The 25,565-nt window shown below is 35.9% G+C and overlaps 3 protein-coding genes across 8 annotated transcripts in view; 2 read left to right on the forward strand and 1 right to left on the reverse strand.

Moving 5' to 3' along the window:
- Positions 1-10,564, reverse strand: part of TRIM23 (tripartite motif containing 23) — a 37,493-nt gene extending 26,929 nt beyond the window's left edge. The window contains exons 1-4 of one of the 2 annotated variants that reach the window (XM_042940283.1): positions 10,409-10,564; positions 4,235-4,397; positions 2,844-2,965; positions 114-392 (exon numbers count right to left, since the gene is read on the reverse strand). In XM_042940283.1, coding sequence (XP_042796217.1) covers positions 114-392; positions 2,844-2,965; positions 4,235-4,397; positions 10,409-10,555 — 711 coding nt within the window. In that variant the 5' untranslated portion in view covers positions 10,556-10,564. The other variant, XM_042940289.1, reaches the window with a different exon arrangement.
- Positions 10,565-11,225: 661 nt separating this feature from the next.
- On the forward strand, positions 11,226-15,161 carry SHLD3 (shieldin complex subunit 3). Of its 2 annotated transcripts, none has more exons than XM_042940341.1 (2): positions 11,226-11,307; positions 14,215-15,136. In XM_042940341.1, the coding sequence occupies exon 2, from the start codon at positions 14,330-14,332 to the stop codon at positions 15,083-15,085; it is 756 nt and encodes a 251-aa protein (XP_042796275.1). In that variant the 5' UTR covers positions 11,226-11,307; positions 14,215-14,329; the 3' UTR covers positions 15,086-15,136. The 2 variants fall into 2 exon arrangements, with proteins under 2 accessions (XP_042796275.1, XP_042796283.1); XM_042940349.1 differs by lacking the exon at positions 11,226-11,307 and adding an exon at positions 13,128-13,593 and having other exon boundaries at positions 14,215-15,161.
- Positions 11,228-25,565, forward strand: part of TRAPPC13 (trafficking protein particle complex subunit 13) — a 40,343-nt gene continuing 26,005 nt past the window's right edge. For all 4 annotated transcript variants that reach the window (XM_042940304.1, XM_042940313.1, XM_042940321.1 and 1 more), the window contains exons 1-4: positions 11,228-11,307; positions 21,730-21,798; positions 22,313-22,412; positions 23,530-23,614. In XM_042940304.1, the coding sequence (XP_042796238.1) occupies positions 11,262-11,307; positions 21,730-21,798; positions 22,313-22,412; positions 23,530-23,614 (300 nt within the window). In that variant the 5' untranslated portion in view covers positions 11,228-11,261. The remainder of the gene's footprint in view (positions 11,308-21,729; positions 21,799-22,312; positions 22,413-23,529; positions 23,615-25,565) is intronic.

The following is a 25,565-nucleotide window of genomic DNA, read 5'->3' on the forward strand; positions in this document are numbered from 1 at the left end:
ACTCATTCATCACTGAACGCTTCTTCAATCCCTACTTGGCATAAAGTAGTCAATGGAAACAAATGGTAGGCTGATAAACCAGGTAGAGTCATCCAGTCTAATTATAATCATACCTTGTGACCTTGGTGTTTTCCATACTCTTTGCAGACACAGCACATAAGTGGACTAGTCTGACAGCCTTCTTCCAAGCAAACAAACTCAATGGCGTGTACCTGATGCTGAGAGCACATGGTTTTCTCATGAGGTTTGTCAGCCAGAGGCACTCGTCTGTGCTTTGCTAATGTCTTCGTAGAATGAGTAACTTGAGAACACTCTGAGCACAAGTGAGTTGCACACACAGTGCAATATACAGACGCAACGTGAGCTTCATCTTCATCACAACGAATGATACTCTGATAAACAAAAAATTAATGTCTTCAAACTGAACCTCCATCATTACAACATGATAAATTTTAAAATATAAAAGCCCATAATCCTTCCTTTTTTCCCCCATAATCTTTTCTTAACTGACCAGGCTTTACATTGAAAATATACTGGCAATTAAGTAAAAAGGTCATTTACTACTCACCTAAGAAAGTATTCATTTTGTTTTCTGAGTTTTTTTTTTTTTAATAGTTTATTTATCTGAGAGAGAGAGTGCCCTTACACGTGCACACAATCAGGGAAGAGACAGAAAGAGAGGGAGAGAGAATCGTAAGCAGGTTTCATGCTATCGGTGCAGAGCACTATCCAGGGCTCAATCTCATGTACCTTGGGATCATCACCTGAGCCAAAATCAAGAGTCTGACACATAACCAACTGAGTCACTCAGACACTCCAAAAGTATTCATTTCTATAGGTAAGTGAGAAGCTATTTCCAAAACTTATTATCAATCCATGCTATGAATTTGGGGCCAAAAAGAGAACTATCCTCATAGATTTACAGTCAGTGTAAAGATATCTTCTATGAAATCCCCTCAGCTTATATGCAAGAAACTGAAAACTAGAGGCTAGAAATCTCTTTTTTAGAAATCTTTTAAGACTAAAAAAGAAAGTTGATAATAAATACATCCCCACTGCTTTAGTTTTCAGTTTTATAAAAGATTTTATTTTGCAGTAATCTCTATACCCTATATGGCACTAGAACTTACCACAACCCTGACAACAACATTGACATGCTTCACCAAGTGAACCAGCCAGGCTCCCCCACCACTACTTTAAATACCACTTATCATGGTGATGTAGCAGAAGAAGAGAAGTGTGAAGGCTACTGTGAGAACCAGATGTGTGCATAAGAATCAGATGCAAAGCTTTTAAAAACACGGATGCTCAGGGGCGCCTGGGTGGCTCAGTCGGTTAAGCGTCCGACTTCGGCTCAGGTCATGATCTCTCAGTCTGTGAGTTCGAGCCCCACATCGGGCTCTGTGCTGACAGCTCAGAGCCTGGAGCCTGTTTCAGATTCTGTGTCTCCCTCTCTCTGACCCTCCCCCGTTCATGCTCTGTCTCTCTCTGTCTCAAAAATAAATAAATAAACGTTAAGAAAAAAAAAAAAAAACACGGATGCTCAGACTCTAACCTATGAAATTCTAATAGGTTATAGATGAGGCCTAATCTGTGTATTTTTTTCTAAAACTCCATAGGTGAGTTCACTGTATAATCCAGGCTGAAAAAGCACTGATTTAAGCTAGTTTAAAGAAAAAATAAAAATCCTATGTTATATATAAGCTCTTAAATATTATTTCTAATTTTCATGAATTACTTAAAAAGCATTTCAACTTGAAAAACTTTATATAACAGATAATCAAGAATGTTTTGAAAACTTATGATGAATATTAAAAGGCCTAATTGGAAAGGAGGCAATCTGGCATAAATTATTCCAGAAATAAAAATTAGAAAAAACACCAATGGTATCATTAATTATCATATTAAATTTTAAAATGAACCCAAAGTTCAACTAGTAAAATAAAAAATACATGTCTTCTATTTTTCAGACATGATTAATATTTACAAGGACAACATTAGATAATATTCTAATGTCTTCCGAAAGATAAAAGACATAGCATGTAAAGGAACTGCAAAACTTTTAGGAAACAGTGCTCTAGTTTGAAATTCACTTCAGTGATTCACTTTATATAAAGAAATCATGATCTAATAGAGGAAAAGTAGAAATCAATCTGACATTTGTTTCCTTGATTCTAAACCTGTGGTTTTAAAGTTGACCAATGAAATCATTAACTGTTATTTACTACAACTATTCTTATATCTAGTACAGTATATGAGCTATGCATATAATTAAGTGTAAAAAATGTATTTTAACCTGTGTTAATGGGCAGCATCCTAATATTTACTGGATGACCAGCTTGTTGGATAGAGTATACTTACACATTTAAACTTTTCATGAAGATATTTATAGTATTAATTCCTTCAAGAGCTACTGCTATCTTTAAGGCATTTGGCCTCTACACTAAATGGCCTCTTTGATGGAGTTTCTTTCTTTCTTTGCACCATACTGTTTATTGTTGATTCACTTTTGCATCCTCTGGTTTAATGTAGCTTCCACTTCTTTTTACTTTTCCATAACCTTCTAACTCTTGACTTTATCCTTGGATAGAACTGAATTATAATAAGGAGGTAAGTTTATACATAAAATATACTTTGGGTATAGTATTTTCAGTGAATTCAAGTTTAAGTTTTACTTTCTATTCAGTTGGGAATATTATTTCCTATAAAACTGTAATGTAATGAAAAGTTGTGTTTCTGGATTCCTATCTGCCGAAGCAAGTGAGGTAAGATTATACTTATATTTTAAAATAAAAGAAAAAATTCATGCTCATAATAAATATTTTAATAAATTCAATCAATACCTCTCCAGATATCCCAATGGCTTCTTCTGCAACTCCATATTGGCCAATATGTCCATTCTGTAGTCGTTCCAAAAGCTCCAATAAAGCAAAATTTTTTTTCAATCCCCAAACACCTGAATCTCCTAAAACAAATATAAAAATAAAAACTAAATCTAATAAAATGGAATATTAATCATTTCACTTCATACCTAACAGTAATTTATCATATATTTATTAATATCATTAATAATGTCTAAATTTTCAAAATTCAAATTTTCCCTAATTTCTTTTTATTGCTAGAACTATTGTCTTGTTAAAAATTCTCTTTAAGAAAACAGAAACTCCTGGGGCACCTGGGTGACTCAGTCAACTAAGCATACCACTCGATTTCAGCTCAGGTCATGATCTCATGGTTTGTGAGATTGAGCCCCAAGTAGGGTTCTATAGCAATGGCACAGAACTTGCTTAGGATTCTCTCCTTCCCTCTCCTCTGCTCTCCCCTACTCATACTCTGTCTCTCAAAATAAATAAACATTAAAAGAAAACCTCAGCATTCTTTTTTTTTTTTAAGTTTATTTATTTATTTTTAACAGAGACAGAGAGAGTGCAGGTGAGCAAGGACGGGAGGAGCAGAGAGAGACAGGGAGAGAATCCCAAGCAGTCTCTGTGCTGTCAGCTCAATCCCACAAAATGTGAGATCATGACCTGAGCTGAAATCAAGAGTGGGATGCTTAACTCTTGTTAAGTCACCCAGGAGCCCCAACTCTTCAGCATTCTCAGTAAAAACATAAAGTTCTACTATTTTTCTTTATACTTTTTAAAAACTATTTTGTCACTGACTTTTACTACATATATTAAAACAAGTGCTTTAAAATACTTTTTACAGCAACCTCCAGTAAGAAATACATTTTCCCTTTCAACACAGGATAACCTACATATATGTATATATGTATATATATATGTGTGTATGTACACATATGCACACATATATATATTTACTTATAAATACTTAGATATATGTTTACATATATATTTATATAAGCATGGTTTTAAAAATATGTTCATATATAATATATACATCTGAAAGAAAAGTTTCACACACCAATATTCACCTTCAGAGTGCAACACACATTTTTTTTCCATTTCTTCTTTAAAAAAGCATGTTCACAACCAATTAAATTGATTTCATAACTAAAAATTAGCTATGATTTGTGTTTGAAAACCACTGTATGAAATATACACTTAGCTAAAATAACTCCTCTAAGTAAACTAGAACTAGAACAAGTGAAGATAATCCTTTTCCATACATCGCTTCTAACCTAGAACCCTACTGTAATCAATGACTATACAAACTCCTTTTCACACAAATAAACCAAACAATTTTCAATCTTAAATACAATATATTTTCCTACCTAGATCTGTTACTTGTCGATCAAAAGGGCAACGGATTGCTCTTCCATGAAGAGGCAGGCGGGTAAGACAGTCATGACAGACTGTGTGGCCACAAAGCAGAAGGCGAGGAACTTTGTCTCCTTGCAAAGAAAAGACATCTTCACAAACTCCACACTCCAGCACCTAATAATTGGCATGGGAACATGTGCTCTTTAAATGATTTTAAAAGCATACATACTTCAGGCCAAAAAAAAAAAACTTGATCGAATCTTTCTAAGTCACTTTATTTCTCCATGAAAAAAAACAGTCTAGATTGTAAAACCTTGAATCATCTTTTTATCATATCATCTGACAGACCCTACCAAAACTATATCATAGTGAAATCTCCTTGAAATGTCAAGTGTTAGGGACAAAAATAATGTAAATTAATATCATCTTTATCTTTTGAAAATTATGACTTGATTCATTATATAGGAATCTGTACACTATATAATTCTACCGAATTTGCATTCTTAAGCAATTTCTCCGAAATTACCCCCCAAAAATCATCATTAATTTTAACAAAAATAATCTGAAATATGTACTAGGGTGACATTTAACCCTTGTAAATAATAAAGAACCTGTTCAGAAAAGACTATAAGTAACTTTCAAGTATCTTCTAGTGTTTATATTATATAATGTAAAGACAAGAAATCAGCTAAGACTTAAATTTCAATTCCTTGTTCTCAATTAATAAATAATTCCCCTCGGTTAGAAAATATTTTGTCTATATAGTTCCAATTACAGGCACATGACTTGCCCAAGGCCATGCAGTCAAAGGAAAGGCAACAAAAATCAGCATATTGATTCCCAAGCACATGAGTGTGGTTTTAGAATTAAGTCAACAACCTATATTTTTATTAATGAAGTACTGTTAGTACTGTTACTTCCAAATATAGCTGAAGTGTTTCAGAATTTTATTTTTTTTTAATACCCATGTTGAACAATTATGCCACAAACTCTTATGTCTGTCATCCATGACCTACTACAATCTGTCCTCTGTCCTACTGCTTTATTGCAACCCCCTTCAGACTCTATTCTCAAACTATATGAAACAATTTGTAGCTCCTAGAACAGGATAAACTGTTTTTGCCTCTTTCTTTATGCTGATGCTGAGGAAATACCTAAACAAACATTTTTCTTGTGGATCCTCTTTTTAACATTAGTAAACTAACAAATTTCTAAACAACTATATCTCTCAGCCTACCCACACAGGTCAGTCCAACTGAAATGAGCACACTATCCCTTGGGCCATCATGCACCATGGATAAGTGTTTAATCTTAACACCCCAGAGCACTTTAATTCCCTTATTGGCTTTCCAGCCTGTCTTTCCCTGTTAGACCAAAAAGCCCCCAGAAACAGGGCATTCCAAACAACCAACCACTGGTGTGCTTATATAAATAAAGTCTGACAAAATGAAGGTTTTTAAAAAGAGGGGAGGCACCTAGGTGACTCAGTAGGTTAAACATCCAACTTCAGCTCAGGTCACCATTTCATGGTTCTTGAGTTCAAACCCTGCAGCACGCTCTGCACTAACAGTGCAGGGACTCACTCACTCACACTCACACTCTCTCTCTCTCTCTCTCTCTCTCTGTTCCTCCCCCATTTGCACTTTCTCTCTCTCAAAATAAATAAACTTAAAAAAAAATTGTTTTAAACAGTTCAGTCCAACCACCATCCCCCAACAAGTAAATAATGCAAGACAAAAACCAGAAAATGCTTAGTGGAAATCACACTTAATATACTAAAAATATTAGCTCTGTAATTAATTTGGACTTAGTGCATAAAATACAAACATTTTTCACTGTAAATTCATAACTTCTAATTGGCTTGCATCCCAGTATGGTTCAAGACAGTCTTAAATGTAATACATAGTTCACAGAAAAAGACATGAAAACAACTCTTTAAATACATGAAAAGATGTCCAATCTCACTCAAAAAACTTTGAAATGCAATTAAACCTACACCAATATACTGTTTTCAGTTTTCAGATTAGATCAAACAGGTCAATAACTCTTTGTTGTGCTGGTGAAAGTGTGGGAAAGCAGGTATTTTTTTTTTTTTTTTTTTTAAGAGAGTGCACCAAGCCGCTCTGGAAAGCAGTGTGGAGGTTCCTCAGAAAATTAAAAATAGACCTACCCTATGACCCAGCAATAGCACTGCTAGGAATTTATCCAAGGGATACAGGAGTACTGATGCATAGGGGCACTTGTACCCCAATGTTTATAGCAGCACTCTCAACAATAGCCAAATTATGGAAAGAGCCTAAATGTCCATCAACTGATGAATGGATAAAGAAATTGTGGTTTATATACACAATGGAATACTACGTGGCAATGAGAAAGAATGAAATATGGCCTTTTGCAGCAACGTGGATGGAACTGGAGAGTGTGATGCTAAGTGAAATAAGCCATACAGAGAAAGACAGATACCATATGGTTTCACTCTTATGTGGATCCTGAGAAACTTAACAGAAACCCATGGGGGAGGGGAAGGAAAAAAAAAAAAAAGAGGTTAGAGTGGGAGAGAGCCAAAGCATAAGAGACTGTTAAAAACTGAGAACAAACTGAGGGTTGATGGGGGGTGGGAGGGAGGGGAGGGTGGGTGATGGGTATTGAGGAGGGCACCTTTTGGGATGAGCACTGGGTGTTGTATGGAAACCAATTTGACAATAAATTTCATATATTAAAAAATAAATAAATAAAAAAATAAAACTATTAAAAAAAAAAAAAAAAGAGAGTGCACCAGCAGGGGAGAGGAGCAGAGGGAGAGAGAAAGATGGGGGGAAAGGAGGGAGAGGGGCAGGGGGAGGGAGCGAGAGCGAGAGAGAGAAAGAGAGAGAGAATATCTCAAACAGGCTCCACACCCAACACAAAGCCCAACATGGGGCTGGATCCCATGATCCTGGGATCATGACCTGAGCCAAAATCAAGAGTCGGATGTTCAACCAACTGAGCCACCCAGGCACCCACCCCTACATGGTTTAGTAATTCTATTTCCAGGAATTTATCCTACAAATATATTACACATGTGTGAAGCAGTCTCTATGTTATTCCTTATAGCACCATTTGCATTTGCAAAAGATTGGAAACAAAGTAAATATGTACCAGTACAGACTAGAAAATATAGTATATTCATGTACTGCAAACTATGCAGTCTATGGAGAAAGAGGAAGTTTTCTATGTACACAAACAGAATGATTTCACACAAATAAAGCAAAGCGAAAAATGATACATAGAATACATAGCTTTTGCATTAAACCGAGGAGTGAAAGAGCATATATTTATATGTATGTTTTTATACAGGCATACTAACTTTCTAGCAGGCTATAAAGGAAATTAATTACACTGGAATAGTGGTTCCCTATGAGGAAGGGAAATAGCTAGAAACGTTACAGATAAATTATGTTATATATACAAACTTAAATTTAACCTACGTTTTTAAAAAAGGCAGGAAAGAATTTTTATTTAAACATCCTCACTTAGGGGCACCCGGGTGGCTCAGTCGGTTGAGCGTCCGACTTCCGCCCAGGTCATGATCTCACAGTTCGTGAGTTCGAGCCCCACATCAGGCTCTGTGCTGACAGCTCAGAGCCTGGAGCCTGCTTCAGATTCTGTGTCTTCCTCTCTCTCTGCCCCATCCCCACTCATGCTCTGTCTCTCTCTGTCTTAAAAATAAATAAAACATTAAAAAATTTTTAAACATCCTCACTTAAATATCAAATTCAATCAAATACAGAAAAGATACAACACAATTAGATGTAAAACAAATGCAACATTTTTAATAGATGTTCTTGCTATTCTAACATAAACTTGTTTATGACCATATACTTCAAAGAATCAAATTAAATTTTACTTAGTCCATTCATACCTTGTATCTGTGACCCCATAATTATAGAAGATAAAAAAAACTTAAGTTGCTACCACAGGTTTTTTCAAAAAGCACTAGCAACATACAACTGATTTATAAACCAAACATGGGTCCAAAAATAAAGTTATTAGATTATTTCACATCAACTCAGTTAACAATAGAGTAAGACATTCTTTCTTCAGTATTTATCATCAGGAAGTGTGGCTAAAAGCCCAAGAAATTAAATCCTAGATAAGAGAAAAGCTCTTAATTTTATAAACTTCACAAATATGCCAAAGAGAGCTACAAACTTATCACATGTAAATAAAACTTTAATAAACCAGACCATATTTTAAAAGTGCTAAGGAGACTCACTCTTCAAAAGAAACTTTCCTGATTCCTTTTTCCTTTTTGAATGTGAATTTCAGAATGTTAGATTTTTGTCTTTTTCTAGTGAAAAAACCATGTCACTCTCAGCTTGTTCATTAAATAGGTCATTTTACGTATTAGCATCATATACTTCAACTTTCACCTTCCAATGAATAATTTCTGCTTTCATCTATGAAAATGACAATAAGTTTGTTTTTGTTTTTTAAATTTATGCCACCATACTCCCTACAAATTACAGCATAAGGGTCTTGCCAAAAAAGACTATCCTACCACACAGCTCAGGCACATTTTACATATAAAGACAAAAATGTGGGGCGCCTGGGTGGCCAAGGTGGTTGAGTGCCTGACTTCAGGTCGGGTCATGATCTCAGTTTGTGAGTTCGAGCCTACCAGGCCTCGCTGTGCAGCCCGCTTCAGATCCTCTGTTTCCCTCTATGCCCCATCCCGCTCATGCTCTCTCAAAAAAATGAATGAACGTTTAAAAAAAAGATAAAGATGAATGAAGTGAAGCTCTAACATATTAAACTCTGTACTGTAATAAATTTGAATTATATCAGACTTCAATATATTTTTGAGATTTTAAGGCAACTAAGGGTAACAAAGATAGATACAGCAATAATATCCATTCTAATTACAACTTACTGACTCAAGTTAATTCACAAAATTATCTTTAGGAATTCTCTACTTAGATAAAGCACAAATCAATAAATGCTCAACCATACAACATGCCTAACAGGGCTCCCTCTGTATCTCAGATATGCCGTGTACCTTCAGAATAACTTCACTGATATATAAAGGTCAGATGAATCAAAAGCCACCAACACTGATTGATAATATACTTGTAAGCAGAAATATATCATTTGTTGTCATCTAAACCCAACATTAGGTGCCTATTATCCAAGATCTTAAAAGAACTTCAGATATTATCTGGTATAGTAGTTCTCAACTCTAGCTGCACATTAAAATCAATTCTGGAAATGTAAAAAAATATACTTATGTCAGGTTAATCAGAACTGGAGGAGGAAGTGTGCATAACTAGGGTATTTTTTTTTAAATCCTGTTATTCTAATATGTAACCAGTAATGAGAAATACCAATAACTGAGATTATAATAATCCTGAAAGTCTTCTACAAACGACTGAGATCAGTTCTCCCTTCCAAATCTTTCCATAACTATATAGTGAAGGGGAAACGTGAATCCCACGTATTTCAATTGATGTTTTAGCAAATGCATTTTGAAGCACTCAAGCATGGTAGAATTTCAAACCTCAAACCATAGGCAATTGGTATACCTTAACGTTATTGCCCAACCATGCTGCTGCTGGGAGACTTCTCAAGTGTTGAAAGACTGTACTACCAAGAAAGGAGGGGGCAGATCAACCACTAATACACCCCTAGAATTAGTGTGATGATGAAAACCAGACTTTAAAGGCAGTCAACCCTGGCTCACTGTGTTAACCCAAACCTGAGTTTCCTCACCTGCAAAACGGTAATGATCATATACTTCATAGGTAGATTATTAACGAGCTACAATATTAACGAGTTACAATGAACATAGTACCTAGCGATAATAATGGTTCAATTTAGTAAAAATAAGCTAATGCCTGTTGAACTTAACCAAAAGCAGAGGATCTAGGGAAAAGACCGGCCGAAGTCAGTCTCACAGGCCCATACCATCATTTTCACAAATATCCCCATCGGCGATGTCAAGTAAAGAACTGGTATTAACAGAAGACCAGGCAACTTCACGCCCGCAAAGAGAAAAGATCGCGGAGTGGGGAACAAGGCATGTAAAGCCGAGAGGGACGCAAAGGCCGCGCATCCTGCCCGAAGACGGCCGGGGCGCCGCCGCCAGAACTCAGGGATAAACCGAAGGGAGGCCGAAGGTGGAGAACGGAGCACGCAAAGTCCCTCACCTTCACCACGGCCGTACCCCGGCTGCCCTGACGGCCACTGTCTAGTCCCGCTCCAGGCTTGTTTACAACCAGGGTAGCCATCCTAGGAGGAGCGGTGCCGCAGAAGCAGCCGTCACCGCCTTCAACTAAGGGGCGGGGTAGGACCATCTACCCAGAGGCCTCGGCGCTCGCCGCTAGCGCACAGGCGCAGTACGACGCCGGGCACGGCTGGGCTGACCTCAGAGCTCCTCCTCCTGTCAGTCCCTAGCTCTTGGGAAGCCGATCACTGTGTATGAACGCTTTGCTGTTTTTATTGCTGTTATTTATGAGACTGAAGTATGGAAGGAATAAAATTAAAGAAATAAAAAAGAAAGGATAAAACAAGAAGTAAAATTTTGGAGTGAAACTCCCGTTTTAGAAACGATCGCTTCCTAATTGCAGAATAGACGCGAGGACTTCGGGAGACTACATCTCCCTGCATGCAGTGCGGTTTTTGTTTAAACTACAAATCCCAGGATGCCACACTAGGGGTTTTTTTGGGGTTTTTTTTTTTTCCCTCTACTCCGCCATGTAGTTATCTGTGGGGCTATGTACTGTCAGCGAGGAGTGGTTTCTGGAAGACGCTATGTGTGATTTGTGGCTGGAAAACAGAGAAGTATTTTATGTATAAATCGCTAAGAAATAAGAGATGGCTTTGGTGAAAAGAAGCCGTTGAGTCCCTAAAGGACGTCGTAAGAAGAGAATTTAAGGCACTACCAGCAGAAACTGTTGGGAGTGCATTCGATCTTCCCGAACGTACGCTTTACTGTTTTCTTCCGGGCTGCTTTGAACCTACCCAGCTGCCGTAGGCAGTGGGTCGAAAGTGCCGTTCAAAATGGAAGTGAATCCCCCCAAACAGGAGCACCTGCTGGCCCTGAAAGGTAAACTTTCACGAACCTGACTCCGTTTAGTCTGTTTTCTGTTCTCTCGCTAATTCTCGAAGCCTTTGCCACCTAGGCCTGGTCCCGGGGATGTAGGCCTCGTCCTTCGTAAACACCATTAGTTCCTGCATTCTTGCTGTGTCCTTCGGCGCCGAGAGGAAGGAAGCAATTTTTCTTCTTTGCTTTTTAGGTTTGAGAGGCTCATGTTGCATTCCTCTAGAATGTAATAGATACCCGATAAATCACTCTTGTGTTATATGCTGCTTGGAGTAACCAGACCGGCTTTAGTCAGAGAAGCTAACGTCCCCAGAGCCCTGTGAGCCAAGATGATGTACAGTAGGCATCTCCGGTGATTTTTCCTTGTCTCTTGTGTCTTTGTGTAGCACTGACGAAGTTACCAGTCTTTAGTTTGATCAGCAAAATTAGTCTAGTTTTAGCAGTGCCAAGGGTTTTGAGATACATAGTACAACAACGTATAATTTAGATTTGCTATAACTTATTGCAGTTTACTTCAAAGTAGTGTGGATGTGGGAAAATTGATGTCAGCTTTCGTTTTCTGTACACAGCAGAAAATTTTGAGTAAGTTTGATGATGTAATTGTATTATTATTTAGGGAAAACGAACAGGGCAGAGTTTTCTGGAATTACTGTTTTCTGAAAACCTTTTATGTAAAATGCTTTCAGCTGTATTTCATCTGTTTTCTACTTCCCCAAACACACTTCTTATTTCTTGGATGCTCTACTGTGTGGTTTCCAATAACTTGTTAAACTGAGCTGAGAAGAGATTGGATAGACATTTGAATTCAGTTGAATTTCACTTACCTTCTTTTGGCATCCATTTTGACCGACCATTATCTTGTACACAGTTATGATGCAGGCATCAAACATTCCAGAAGCTCAGCAGTCTCATTTGTAACATAAAATCATATACTGATAGCTCGGTTTAATAAATCTGTCTCTGACTATAGAGCTGAAAAACAACAATATTAATATAGATATATGACCTGTAAGCTGAGCCTGAGCAAATGAGTTACACTGAGATGGGTTCTTTCTGGAGAAAAGGGAAAAGAAACTGTCATGTTCTTTCTTAATCCCATATCAAGTATGTAAATAGATATTAATATCTTTCAGAAATTTAAGAAACTTTCAAGATTTTAACAAGTCTAATTGTACTGATTGTTGGATGCCAAGTGTACCAACTTATATGATCATTTAAGTTCACTTTCTTATATATGTAAAAAAATGAGCTGTCACAACTTCATCATCCTCAGAGTACATTGAATATTTTCAAACAAAAATAATTCTCAATGCAGTATCTTAAAGTGTGAAAGTGTAAAGAAAAGGAAAGAAAAAAATAAAAGCATTATTGTTTTAAAAATATGCTATGTTTAGGGGATCCTGGGTGGCTCAGTCAGTTAAGCTTCCGACTTTAGCTCAGGTCATGATCTCCAGGTCTCTGATTTCGAGCCCTGCGTCGGGCTCTGTGCTGACAGCTTAGAGCTGTCAGCACAGAGCCCAGAGCCTGCTTCAGATTCTGTGTCTCCCTCTCTCTCTCTGCCCCTCCCCTGCTCACACTGTGTCTCTCTCACTCTTAAAAATGAATAAATGTTAAAAAAAAAAAAATTAAGAATATGCTATGTTTAGGGGCGCTTGGGTGGCTCAGTCGTTTAAGTGACCAACTTCGGTTCAAGTCATGATCTCATGGTTCGAGTCCCACATGGGGCTCTGTGCTGACAACTCGGAGCCTGGAGCCTGCTTCGGATTCTTTGTCTCCCTCTCTCGACCCCTCCCCTGGTCACAATCTGTCTCACTCTCTCTCAAAAATAAACATAAAAAGAAAAAAAAGAATATGCTATGTCTAGATTCATGTTAAGAATTATGGGTGTTAAGGATCACAGTCATTTATGAATTTAAGTTGTCAAATCAGTTAGTGGACATTAACAGGCGAAAAGAATCATGATGAAATGAATTACTTCTGACTCTTCAGAATTGGTGATCAAATGAGTATTATGACATCATGACAGGAGTCCCCACCTATGGCCATTCTAGTAATGGGAGAACCCCTTCAAGGAGTTCTCTAATGATTTGGGGGAGAACCTCTCATTTTTTTTCTACACAGAGCTTGCATTGTGGCTCATGCAACTTTGGAAGCCTAACTGTATGCTAGAACTTGCTATCAGTGACCCAATTTGGGACAGCTTGAAGACTTCTTTGTTCTAAAATGAAAAAAAAAATATTAAGGTCTAGCCTTCTTGTTCCTCCTCTGAATTGGAATTCAGAAGCCATGGTACTAATGTCTTGATAGTGTGAAAGTGCCCCATTTATACTAAGGACACTTTTTAACAAGACCAGTTCCCAGCCTGGTTAAAATGCAAAATTTAACTATTTTCATGTTATTGGTGCTTAGTATTGGGGATGAAAATCGTTAAGTAGTGTATCTATGTATTTGGTAGAATTCATATCATTTTAAAGTATAAAATCTATTTTTTTCAATGCATCAAAAATTACAATGATTTTCATTTTCCTCAATTAATGTCTCAAAGTTTTAAGTATTATTACATTTTTGTTCTCTTCAAATGAATAAAATATCCTAGGAATCACTAATTTACCCTTTGTTTCTGCTATAGTCTTAAGATTATTACCTAATATATTAATGACAATACTTATAAATATTTACATGTTGATCTAAACGTGTTGACTACTAGCAGTTTGAGGCTTACCAGGCATTTAATCCAGATCCCTTATTTTGGTGAGACAGAGGGTTTCCAATTTTGTGGATTCCATTCACATTTACCAATGACACTTGGTAAAATATCATATTGGGATTGGTTTTTGTTTTTTCTTTTCTCCCTATTTGTGTGTAGGTTATCCCTACCATATCTTATTCTTTGCAATACTTCCGCTTTAGGTCCTGATTCCCTCTGATTTGGAAAGAAAGTCTTGTAATTATAAATTACATTCTAGCGCTGAGGAGCACATCTAAGAAATTTTCTCTTCATTAAGAGTGACTGGATTACTGCAGAATGACTACAGAAGTAATATTACATTATCGACCATATGAGAATGATCCCACACAACTGTCAAAAATTGCAGAGAAAGCACTTCAAGACTTTCCTACACGTCCACTCTCAAGATTTATTCCTTGGTTTTCTCATGATGGGTCCAAACTTCCACTCAAACCTAAAAGATCACCACCTGTGATTTCTGAAGAGGCAGCTGAAGATGTGAAACTGTACTTAACCATTTCAGAACATGATGTTAAATCACAGAGTTACGATTGCACGATAGATCTTTTGGAATTTCAACCTAATTTAAAAAAAGAAAAGCACTTAATCCAGTCACACACACTGAATGAACAGACTAATTCTGGAAATCTAGATAAGCAATCAGAAAAGGGAAGACAGCATAAGAAGAGGTTTTGGAGTGTTTCACTTCCCAACAGTAATTGCACTGAAAATATTTTTCCTTTGTCTAAAAAATTGCAAGATAGTTTAAAGGCACTGAATTTGCATTCACTTTATAGGGCAAGATGGACTATAGAGCACACTATTTGTAACAACCAAACTCTGGAAGACATTTGGGCAAAACTCAATCAAATTATCAAGCACAATGAACTTCCATCTTGTAATGCTACAATTCAGAGACACTTAGACCAAATATGGGTGTTCTGTGATATTATGTACTGTGAATATGTGGGAAATCTTCTTAAAGGTAGATTAGCTCTTACTGGGAAAATGAATTTATGTGTACGTAAATATGGTGTTATTTTTAGTATGTAATGAATTCCACTGATTGTGAAAGAGAAGAATATCCTGAATGAACTGTGATCTGAAATCAATAAATTTTTTATGAGTTTTTAAATTTTTGATGACTTAATTTTTTTATTTGACCCTTCAGTCATATAGCCTATTCATTCTTAATATTGTAAAAAATTGTGTGGTAATATGTATAGTTTGTTCCCTAGAAGTAAATGACTATCAGGTGAGTTCCTAGGCATGTCTGTTAACTCAAGAACAATGTATACAGGAAGGTGAATCTATGACAGCATTTGATAAAATACTAACAGCATTTACTCTAAGAAATGGTAGCAGTACCATAATTTTATTTTTCTCTGACAAGTTGTCTACCTTTAGATAAATGTTAACTCAAATTCAATGGAAAAAAGTGGACTATCGTATGAATTTAACTTCTTTTGCCAACTTAGCAAATGACTAAAGACCGTTTTTCTTGAGAATTTCTGAGCTCCTGCATAATGATTAACTTTAATATAATGTGCTCAGAATGCCCAGCATTTCACTTCACAAACTTGAAATCGTTCAGGGACTAGATAGGCAAGACTGTAGAATATGGTTAAGGACTCTGAACTGTAAGAAGATTCTAATTTAATTTTTTTAAGTTCTTTCCAAGCAAAATGTATATATACAAGTTGAACTTGACCCAGTTCATTAGTTTGTAACCTCAAGCCTATCTTTTTCATAATTTATTGAAAATTTCTAAAAGTTATTTATAAGATAATAGATGAAACCCGAATTTCATAAGTAAATCAAGGGTCTGTGTGAGTTCCAATGAGGATGGCTCTATACATGACACTATTTGCTGTGTACAGTGAATATTTGACTTGGCACTGGGCTGAAAGTCACATACTCTTTTTGGCCTCCTCAATTTTTGACTAAGAACCTGATCTAACATTCAGAGCTGAATATAAGACTATCATTTAATTACCTTTTTTTTCCTTTAGCTGGTTTGTTTTATTTTTAAATTCCACCTAGGAGTTCCTCTGACAGTTTTTTTAACGTTTATTTATTTATGAGAGAGAGAGAGAGTGTGAGAGAACACAAGCAAGGGAGGGGCAGAAAGAGAGAGAGACACAGAATCCAAAGCAGGCTCCAGGCTCTGAGCTGTCAACGCGGAGCTTGAAGTGGGGCTCGAACCCACAACCATGAGATCATGACCTGAGCCAAAGTCAGATGTTTAACCAACTGAGCCACCCAGGCACTCCGTCTGCCAGTTTGTTTGTTTTTTAAGCCTTGTTTTATTGGTATTTGCTCTTTTCCAGCCAACATTATGTGTAATTTTTGAGGTTCATTAATTTGTTATAAGACAGGAAATATTGCATTTTAAGTCTGTATTTGATAGGGGCATACTTTGGATCTTCCTTCAAATAATGAGATAGTTTTATATTACTAACAGGGCTTTCCCAGTTTGTGTTTAAGAATCTGCATTATAATGAACTGTGCTTTATAGTAGTTTTCTTTGAGTCCATAAAATGATAGTGTTTCTTACCCACTGCTATCCCCACCTCCACCCCTGCTGATTTTTACCCTCTTTGAAAATATGAAGAAAACATATTTTTAAAAGGTTTCTTTTTTTTAATTTTTATTTATTTTTGATAGGGAGAGCATGTGGGCAATTGGGGAGGGGCAGAGAAAGGGGCACAGAGATCTGGAGCGAGCTGTGTGCTGTCTGCAGACAGCCAGATACGGGGCTCGCTCTCAGGAGCTGTGAGATGATGACCTGAACCAAAGTCGGACACTTAACTCGCTGAGCCACTCAGGGGATCCTGAAGAAAATATATTTTTAATACCAGTTTGGGAACTTTTTATTTTTAATAGAGGGTTGTTTTTTACCAACCCCCTTATTGTCTCATACCATAAAAATCATAGAATCAGCAAAAACTAGCCACAATAAGACTTTGATACACAATGGAAATTTGAGCATATAATAAGCAAATAAGTTGGCTACATGTTTGGGTGAACTCAAAGACGCTTTCTATAAGTTTTTTTTTTTTCTCTTTAATGTTTATTTTTGAGAGAGAGACAGAATTGGAAGCAGCTCCAGGCTCTGAGGTGTCAGCACAAAGCCTGATGCGGGGCTTGAACTCACGGACCGAGAGATCATGCCTTGAGCCGAAGTTGGACGCTTAACTGACTGAGCCACCCAGAAGCCCCTATAATTTTTAATTTAAATTCCAATTAGTTACCATACATGTAATATTAGTTTCAGGTGTATGAAAGAGTGGTTCAATACTTCCATACAATACCCAGTGCTCAATACAACAGGTGCAGTCCTTCATCCTTTTCATGTATTTAACCCATGCTCCCACCCACCTCCTCTCTAGTAACCATTAATTTGTTCTCTATACAGGTCTGTTTCGTGGTTTGTCTCTTTTTTTTCCTTTTGCTTGTTTGTTTTGTTTTTTAAATTCCACATATGAGTGAAATCACGTGTTTTCAAGGACACTTTTAAAAAAGTTTCAAGATTTGAGAGTGTATTTTGTCTTAAGATTTAGCTTCTTCTGAAATGAAAAAAAAAATGGGGAATAAAGACCACTTGGTGTTAAAAGTGAGCTTAGAAGGTGGCCTGGGTGGCTTAGTTGGTAAAGTGTTTGGCTTCAGCTCAGGTCATGATCTCATGGCTTGTGGGTTTGAGCCAACAGTCAGACTCTGTGCTGATGGTATGGAGCCTGTTTGGGATTCTCTCTTCCCCTCTCTCTGTCCTTCCTCCAGTTGTGCTTTCTCTCTCAAAATAAATAAATGAATAAATGTAAAAAGTGAGCTTAGAGTGTTAGATATTTAGATTGTGAAAAACTGTATATATCATTTTTACAGCCCTTTTATATCCCCTTCAGGTTGTGCATAATTTAAATCTGCTTTCCTAATTAAAAATGAACTGAAGAGCTTTCCCCATGAGATCAGGAACACGACAGGGATATCCACTGTCACCACTGTTGATTAACATAGTGTTGGAAATCCTAGCGTCAGCAGACAGCAAAATGAAGTAAAAGGCATCCAAATTGGCAAAGAAGAAGTCAAACTTATACTTTTTGCAGATGACATGATACTCTACATGGAAAACCCAAAAGACCCCACCAAAAAGCCGCTAGAACTGATTAATGAATTCAGCAAAGTTGCAGGTTACAAAATCAATGTACAGAAAATTGGTTGCATTTCTATACACCAATAGTAAAGCAACAGAAAGAGAAATCAAGAAATCGATCCCATTTGCAATTGCACAAAGAACCATAGAATACCTAGGAATAAACCTAACCAAAGATGTTAAAGATCTGTATGCTGAAAACTATAGAAAACTTATGAAAGAAATTGAAGAAGACATAAAGAAATGGAAAAACTTTTCTTACTCATGAATTGGAAGAACAAATATTGTTAAAATGTCAGTAGTACCCAAAGCAATCTACAGTGCAGTCCCAATCAAAATTGTACCGGCATCTTCTCAGACCTAGAACAGACAATCCTAAAATTTGTATGGAACCACAAAAGACCCTAAATAGCCAAAAAATGAAGTAGAAAGTTAGAAACAGCTACCCGAACACTTCCCATGCCAGGTCAATGATCTTTACCTGTTAAATATTCTGCTTGATATATAGTCCTGTTTTGAATTCCCATAAGCTGTTTCTGGTAAGGCCTTACATTCTGGGTTTATGACCCTAAGCTTATAATTAATCATACAGAGAATTATTTTTTAATGTTTATTTATTTATGTTGAGAGAGCGAGAGCAGGAGAGGGGCAGAGAGAGAGAGAGAGAGAAAGAATCCCAAGCAGGCTCTGTGCAGCACAGAGCCTGATGTGGAGCTCTGTCTCATAAACCCTGAGATTTTGACCTAAACCAAACCAACAGTCCTCTAATCAACTGAGCCACCCAATGCCCCCAGATAATTATTTTTGAATCAAGTGAATTTACCTGAGCTCAAATCTAATTCTGCCACCTGATATGTAGTCTTTTTTAAAAATTTATATACATATATATGTGTATGTGTATATATGTGTGTGTATGTATATGTACATATATATATTTATATATATACATATATAAATATATATGTATATATATAAATATATATATGTATATATATATTTATGTATACAAATATATATTTTGAGAGCACATGGGGAAGAGGAAGAGGGATAATCTTAAGCAGGTTCCAGCCCAGGGTAGAGCCTGATGCAGGACTCCATCTCAGGACCTTAGGCGGAAATCAAATGTTCAATGCTTAACTGAGGCACCCAGGTGCCCCTATATAATCTTTTATAGGCAAATTATCCTCTGGAAGCATCATTCTTATGTATAAAAGGTGGACAGTGGTACCAAATTTGTAGTCCTGAGACTTGAATGTGTGATATTTAGCACAGTCTAGCACTAGTAAATGCTCATTAAATATTAGCTCTGCAAGTGATTTCAGAAATTTTAAGGTTAACATCTGTTACCTATATCAGCAGCTATCTATTTATATTATGATTTTACTTTATTTTATTTTATTTTATTTATTTTATTTTTTTAATGTTTATTGATTTTTGAGACAGAGAGAGACAGACCATGAACAGGGGTGGGTCAGAGAGAGAGAGGGAGACACAGAATATGAAACAGGCTCCAGGCTCTGAGCTGTCAGCACAGAGCCTGATGTGGGGCTCTAACCCACGAACTGCGAGATCATGACCTGAGCCGAAGTCGGACGCCCAATCGACTGATCCACCCAGGCACCCCACTTTATTTTATTTTTAATTTTATTTTGTTTTTACTTTACTTAAGTAAGCTCTACACCCAGCATGGGGCTTGAACTTAGAACCCTGAGACCGAGAGCTACATGTTCTACCAACTGAGCCAGCCAGGCACCTCTCAAAAGCCATCTATTTAATATAACGTTGTTTAGTGCCCTTGGTTCATGAAACTTACATCTTCAAAATACCATTTACTTGAGGATTTGGATGAGTTGCTAATTCTTTCATTTGGCAAAGATCTATTGAATATACTAGGTGCCAGAACCTATGTCAAGCAACAAAGCCACAAAACTAAACATAATACATAAGAGCCTAAACCTCATGGACTTTGGATCATAGTGCTGTAAATAAGTACATATATCAGTCCATGATGAATACAAGGAGCTATGAAAGAAGTAGGTGAGCTGTTATTTCTTTTTTGAAAAGATGATGTTTAAGCTGAGACCAAGATGAGAAAGGTGTTAAATTTAATATGAATGATATAACTAGTTAGTAGTTAGGTGATACATGTTTGCATATGCTAATGAATACCACTTATACTGTGAATAACCATTTAGGCCAATAGTCTAAAGTTTTGGGGTTTGATTTGAATGAACATTTTTTTTTTAGAGTTTGTTTATTTTGAAAGAGAAAGAGACGGAGAGACAGAGAGAGAGCATGAGCAGGGGAGGGGCAGAGAAGGAAAGAGAAAATCTCAAGCAGGCTCTGCACTGTCAATGCAGAGCCTGACGGGGGCTTGAACCCACAAACCATGAGATAGATCATGACCAGAGCCAAAACTAAGAGTTGGACACTTAACCAACTGAGTCACTTAGGTACCCCTGCATTTTCTGAAATATTTTACAAGTTTGTATGATTTTTAATGTTATATTTTGGTCTTTATTTTGATGTGATCAAATGTCAGTCATTAGAAATAATTGAAAAAGATTTTCAGTAGTTAGCATGTTTCAATAGTTTCAATAGTTAGGATGTCCTATCCACACTAAACTAAATTACATAAATTTTCCCTTTTTGTGCTTAATTTTTGCCTGTTACCTATTTGATATGTAGGCATTTTACTTGATACTTGAAATGAATTTGTATATTAATTTTTTAAATTTTTTCTAGATAGCTAAACAGTTCTAGCAGGTTATAATGTTGATTTCTTTGGCTGCATCCTAATCTTTTTTTAAAAACTAATATATCTGTATAGTCTTACATTAATAAACCAATTAATTGATTTTAGACTTAAATGTTTTAATATATGGTAAATCCAGTTCTTCCTCATTTTTTCCCATTAATTTCCTTAGCTTATTTTTACTTGTTTTTCTAAACTTAGACACATTCTTTTATGTCCCAAGAACAAATCTTAGTTTTAATTGGAATTTTAAAGAGCTATAGGTTAAGTGATACCTTTGTAATTTCTGTATAGGAAAATATTACTTACAGGTCCACTTATTGAACTTCCAGTGGCCAGTGATTAGAACTGAGAGAGAAAGCTCACAAAGATTCTTTTGGTGTAAAATTATGGTTTGATGTTCAAAATGGTGCATCAAAACTTTTTTCTCTGTAAGGCTGATATTTTGTTCACAGTGAAGTCGCTCAGGATATTTTTTAAAGTCTTGTTCTCATATACCTTAACCTTTAAAATTCCTTTATTTTCTACTTTTTCTATTATGTGGTATATTACATTTACAGTTTTATAATGAGGTTGTAAATAAATCATGTAAGATTTTTTGTTATAAATTACTATTTTAGTAATATTTAATAATAGTTTAGTGTTATTTGGGGAAGTACATAATATTATATTTAGGAAGCTTTTAGGTTATATTTGATGTTAGTATAGAATTGAAATATACTCTCAACTTGGGAATACTGGCCCAAAGCAATATTAATATTTTTGTTTCTTCTTTTTTTTTTTAATTCACAGTGATGCGGTTAACTAAACCTACTTTATTCACCAATATTCCAGTAACATGTGAAGAAAAGGACTTACCTGGTATGTTTTGTTCTGTTTGCACCTAGGGAAAAGTTGCAGCCTGGACTGCCTGTATTACCTAGCAATAAGCATAGTCTTGCCAGTCTCATGCTCTTTGCTGCATTCTTTATTGTCTGGTTTTATATGATATGAGTGGTGGCTTTCTAAGTGGTAGGTCTCGCTCATAATTTCTTAGCCAAGAGACTGTTGCTATCCTATGGCAACAAGAGGAGTATATTCATAGTCATGATATTAAAATTTTATTTATCCTCAAATGTTCCATCAGCATGTGTATTAGCATTCCCTTTATTTAAAATTATTGGAGTTATCTATATTTTATATTTCATGACCTTCATTTTCCTTTGTTTCTGAAGTGTTCATTCTCTGTGAAAGTAGAATTTTTTGGCACACATTTGTTATAGTGAAGGTTACAAACTAAATTTTTTTTAATTAAATATTTCTCCCAGCTATTTCTTTAATGGAAGTAAAACTCACAACATAGATGTTAGAATTTTCTGTTTTTCTCTTTCTATAGGAGATCTCTTTAACCAACTCATGAGAGATGATCCTTCAACTGTAAATGGTGCAGAAATTTTAATGTTGGGAGAAATGTTGACTTTACCACAGAATTTTGGGTAAGAATGATAACATTGACATAAAGCATGCAACGGTACTTCAAAGCCATTACAAATTATGTTTTCATAAAATAACTATGGAATGGAAAAATACTCCTGTACATTTAAGTGGTGTAAAAAAAAAAAAAGTTTTACCAAAATTATGCTATATGATTCGGGGCAGTTTTTACTTAAAAAAAAAAGAAAGAAAGAAAAGAAACCTACCAAAATATGAATAGGGGTTTCTAGGATGATAAAATTTTAACTTTCTTCTTTAGATCTTACTGTATTTTTTAATGACCATGTATTCCTTTTATTTTAACTGACTTAATCTAAATGTCTTTCAGAAGCAACTTTTTGTTCACTTACACAGCTCTTTCCCAGCATAAGTTATCAGACTTATCTTTTTATTAGGAACTCTCAATTTTTATTCCTTCTTACTCCTAGCTCTTCTCTTATTCTAGTTTATTAATGAGGTAGAAGCTTCTGGTTTCACTATGTTTGCAACTGAGAGTATTTAAGACCACATGGAATTTTTCAGGTTTTTAAAAAAAGGTTTACAGAATGTGACTAGTGTCTTGAAAGCTTGGAAATATATTCATATAAAAAATTCATGTAAAATATTTTTGTATTTTTTTGTAATACATATTTATAAACATGTATTTTTATAAAATATACTTCAATAAAAGCATAAGGTAAATCCAGTAATCATTTGTATTAGAACAACTTAGAAAAATAAAACAAATTGGTAAAAAATACTGATATCAATTACTTGGGTCTCTTCTAGATTCAGGGAATAAGTTATTTCAAAAATTGTCTTTTTCTAGCCTCTTAAGTAATTAGTCAAAAGACCTTTAACATGGATCTGATTTTGGTGGCTTATATCTGAGGAAACTGGCTGTGCAGTAGTTGAGGGCTAGATATATATCATGTTTTATAGAGTAAGTCAGTATTTTGAATTGTACTGGGTAATGAATGAGCTGTCTAAAGGACACAAAGGAATGCTGAAGCGGTATTTCAACTGATTTCTATCCTTTAGTAAATTCTTCTCCATTTAAAGTTCTCAGTGGTGTTCAAGTAGAATATTTGTGTTAAAACTCGAATGCATTTCTGCCTAAAAGTTTATTTTATTTCACAGGAATATATTTTTGGGAGAGACCTTTTCCAGTTATATCAGCGTTCATAATGATAGCAATCAAGTTGTTAAAGATATATTAGTAAAAGTAAGTGTCATTCTTATTTGGGATATATATTTTTTTTAGCTTGTTAATTTCTATTCTTATGTTTCTGAAACTTCATTAAAATGCATTTGATACTGGACTTCTTAATTGTCATTAACAACAAGCATTAACTGAACTCCTAAAGCTTTAAGATACTATGCTAAGCACAGAATCATTTTTCCTTGTCTTCCAAGTTTTGATAGCTTGGGTGAGAAAATGTACCAGTCACGGATGTAAATTTTTGTTAATAATTTGTAATCAACATAATAAAATTTGAAAGAGGAGGACAGATCACAGAGGATTGCATCAATCACAAAGGTCTATTGGAAGAGAAGAAACATAACAGGATCTTAAAAGAATGGTGGGATTTAGAGAAAAAGAGGGACATGATAATCAGGAGCAGAGGCATAGGAATCCATAATGTGTTCTTGTAGCAGTGAACAGAATTCACTTGATAGAAGTAGGTAAGGTTAGGGGGGCCTGGATGGCTCAGTCAGTTAAGTGTCCAACTTTGGCTCAGGTCATGTTCTCACCGTTGGTTAGTTCGAGTCCCACATCGGGCTCTGTGCTATCAGTGCTGAGCCTGCTTCCAATCCTCTGTCCTCCTCTCTCTGTGTCCCTTGCCTGCTCACTCTCTCTTTCTCACAAATAAACAAAAAAAAAAAAACAACAAAAAAAAAAAAAACGAAAAAAAAAAAAAAGAAGAAGAAGAAGAAGAAATAGGTAAAGTTATAGAGATGTGTAGTAGCCATAAAGTGGAGTATCTTGAAAGGTTATAGCTGAAGGTTTTAGCCTCTTTTTTCTTTTTTAAATTTAAGGCAGTGGGCAGTCAGCAAAGATATTCACACTGTGTTGGAAGATTGATATGAAAGCATTATATGGGATAGTTTATAGCAAATACATCAGTTAGAAGATTGTTGCATTAGTTTAGAGATCAAGGGATAGGTGAGGCACCTGAGTGGTTCAGTTGGTTAAGCGTCTGACTTTGGCTCAGGCCATGATCTCATGGTTCACTGGTTCAAGTCTTGCATCAGGCTCTGTGCTAACAGCCCAGAGCCTGGAGCCTGCTTCAGATTCTGTGTTTCCCTCTCTCTCTGTCCCTCCCCCATTCATGCTCTGTCTCTCAGAAATAAATAAAACACTAAAAAAAAATTTTTTAATAAAAAAGAAGTCAAGAGGTAGACTATGCTAACTCAAACAATCTGAAATTTATTCAGAAAGAGAAAGGACATAAAGTAAAAATTTACTGTAGGTCAGAGAGAAGGCACCAAAGCTGTCTTCACATGGTGAGTTTAGATTACTAGAGCATTGCCAAAAGGGAAGTCCAATGAAAATGAGCCTGAAATGGCTCCTGTGTGGTTCAGTCGGTTGAGCGTTTGACTTTAGCTGAGGTCATGATCTCCAGGGTTTGTGAGTTTGAGCCCCACATTGGGCTCCCTGCTGTCAGCACAGAGACCTTTGGATCCTCTATCCCCCTCTCTTTCTGCTCCTCCCCCACTTACACTCTCTCTTTCAAAAATAAACATTAAAAAAATATGAGCTTGAAAATATCAGCAAGTATTAGAATTGAAAAGGTCCTCAGAGAGCCAATAATGCCAAATTTCATATATTACCCAACTTCCAGAAACCGGATGCAAAATGTATGTTTGTTATACTGTGAATGGAGTTTCTGCCTTTTATTAGGTCGGGTTGGCAGACTATATAGCATGTTGGCCAAATTTGGTCTCTTGCCTGTTGTTATAGGGCCTTTGCACTAGGAATGGTTTCTTCATTCTCAAATGATTGAAAAGAAATAATCTTACTTTGTTAGGTGAAAATTATATGAAATTCAAATGTCAGTCTCCATGAATAAAGTTTTATTGACACCCAGCCACAGTCATTCATTTATGTGTCATCTGTGGCACATTTCAAACTACAACTGGGGAGTTCTAAAGTCTAAAGTATTTGGTATCTG

The sequence above is a fragment of the Panthera leo genome, chromosome A1 (genome assembly GCF_018350215.1).
Source record: "Panthera leo isolate Ple1 chromosome A1, P.leo_Ple1_pat1.1, whole genome shotgun sequence".
NCBI classification, from domain to species: domain Eukaryota; kingdom Metazoa; phylum Chordata; class Mammalia; order Carnivora; family Felidae; genus Panthera; species Panthera leo.

Bases quoted from the DNA above. Each gene is read 5' to 3' on its own strand.
- SHLD3 (XM_042940341.1), top strand. From the start codon at position 14,330: ATGACTACAGAAGTAATATTACATTATCGACCATATGAGAATGATCCC.